At 59.5% G+C, this 296-nt stretch overlaps 1 protein-coding gene across 1 annotated transcript in view; it reads right to left on the bottom strand.

The window, feature by feature from the left end:
- Positions 1 to 296, bottom strand: part of LOC103804386 (sodium channel protein type 8 subunit alpha-like) — a 31,100-nt gene that overhangs the window by 23,109 nt on the left and 7,695 nt on the right. Inside the window, 1 exon segment of the mRNA XM_009076998.1 lies at positions 2 to 199. Within this exon segment, the coding sequence (XP_009075246.1) occupies positions 2 to 199 (198 nt within the window).

Raw genomic sequence — 296 nt, 5'->3', positions numbered from 1 at the left:
AGCTGCTGCGCCGGTCGCGGCCGCGGATGGGGATGAAGAGGGAATCCCTCCTGCCCTCGCTCTCCTCCACCGTGCTGTGCTCGTCGTCGGCAAACTCGTTCTCCGAGCCCGGGTCGCGGAATCGTCCCTTGTAGCTGAAGATGCTGCTCTTGCTGTTGTGTCGGGAGAGGAAGGGAGAGCCAGGGATGCTGAGGAGAGACTGAGGGAGATGGGAAAGAACAGCGTGAGAAGGATGGAAACAAAGTGCTGCTGAGAGGCTTTCAGAGAACCACTGGATGGTTTGGGTTGGGAGAATC

Source organism: Acanthisitta chloris, unplaced genomic scaffold (assembly GCF_000695815.1).
Source record: "Acanthisitta chloris isolate BGI_N310 unplaced genomic scaffold, ASM69581v1 scaffold9106, whole genome shotgun sequence".
Classification (NCBI taxonomy): Eukaryota; Metazoa; Chordata; class Aves; order Passeriformes; family Acanthisittidae; genus Acanthisitta; species Acanthisitta chloris.
The sequence above is the reverse complement of the archived record's forward strand: the minus strand, read 5'-3'. Positions and strand labels throughout refer to the sequence as shown.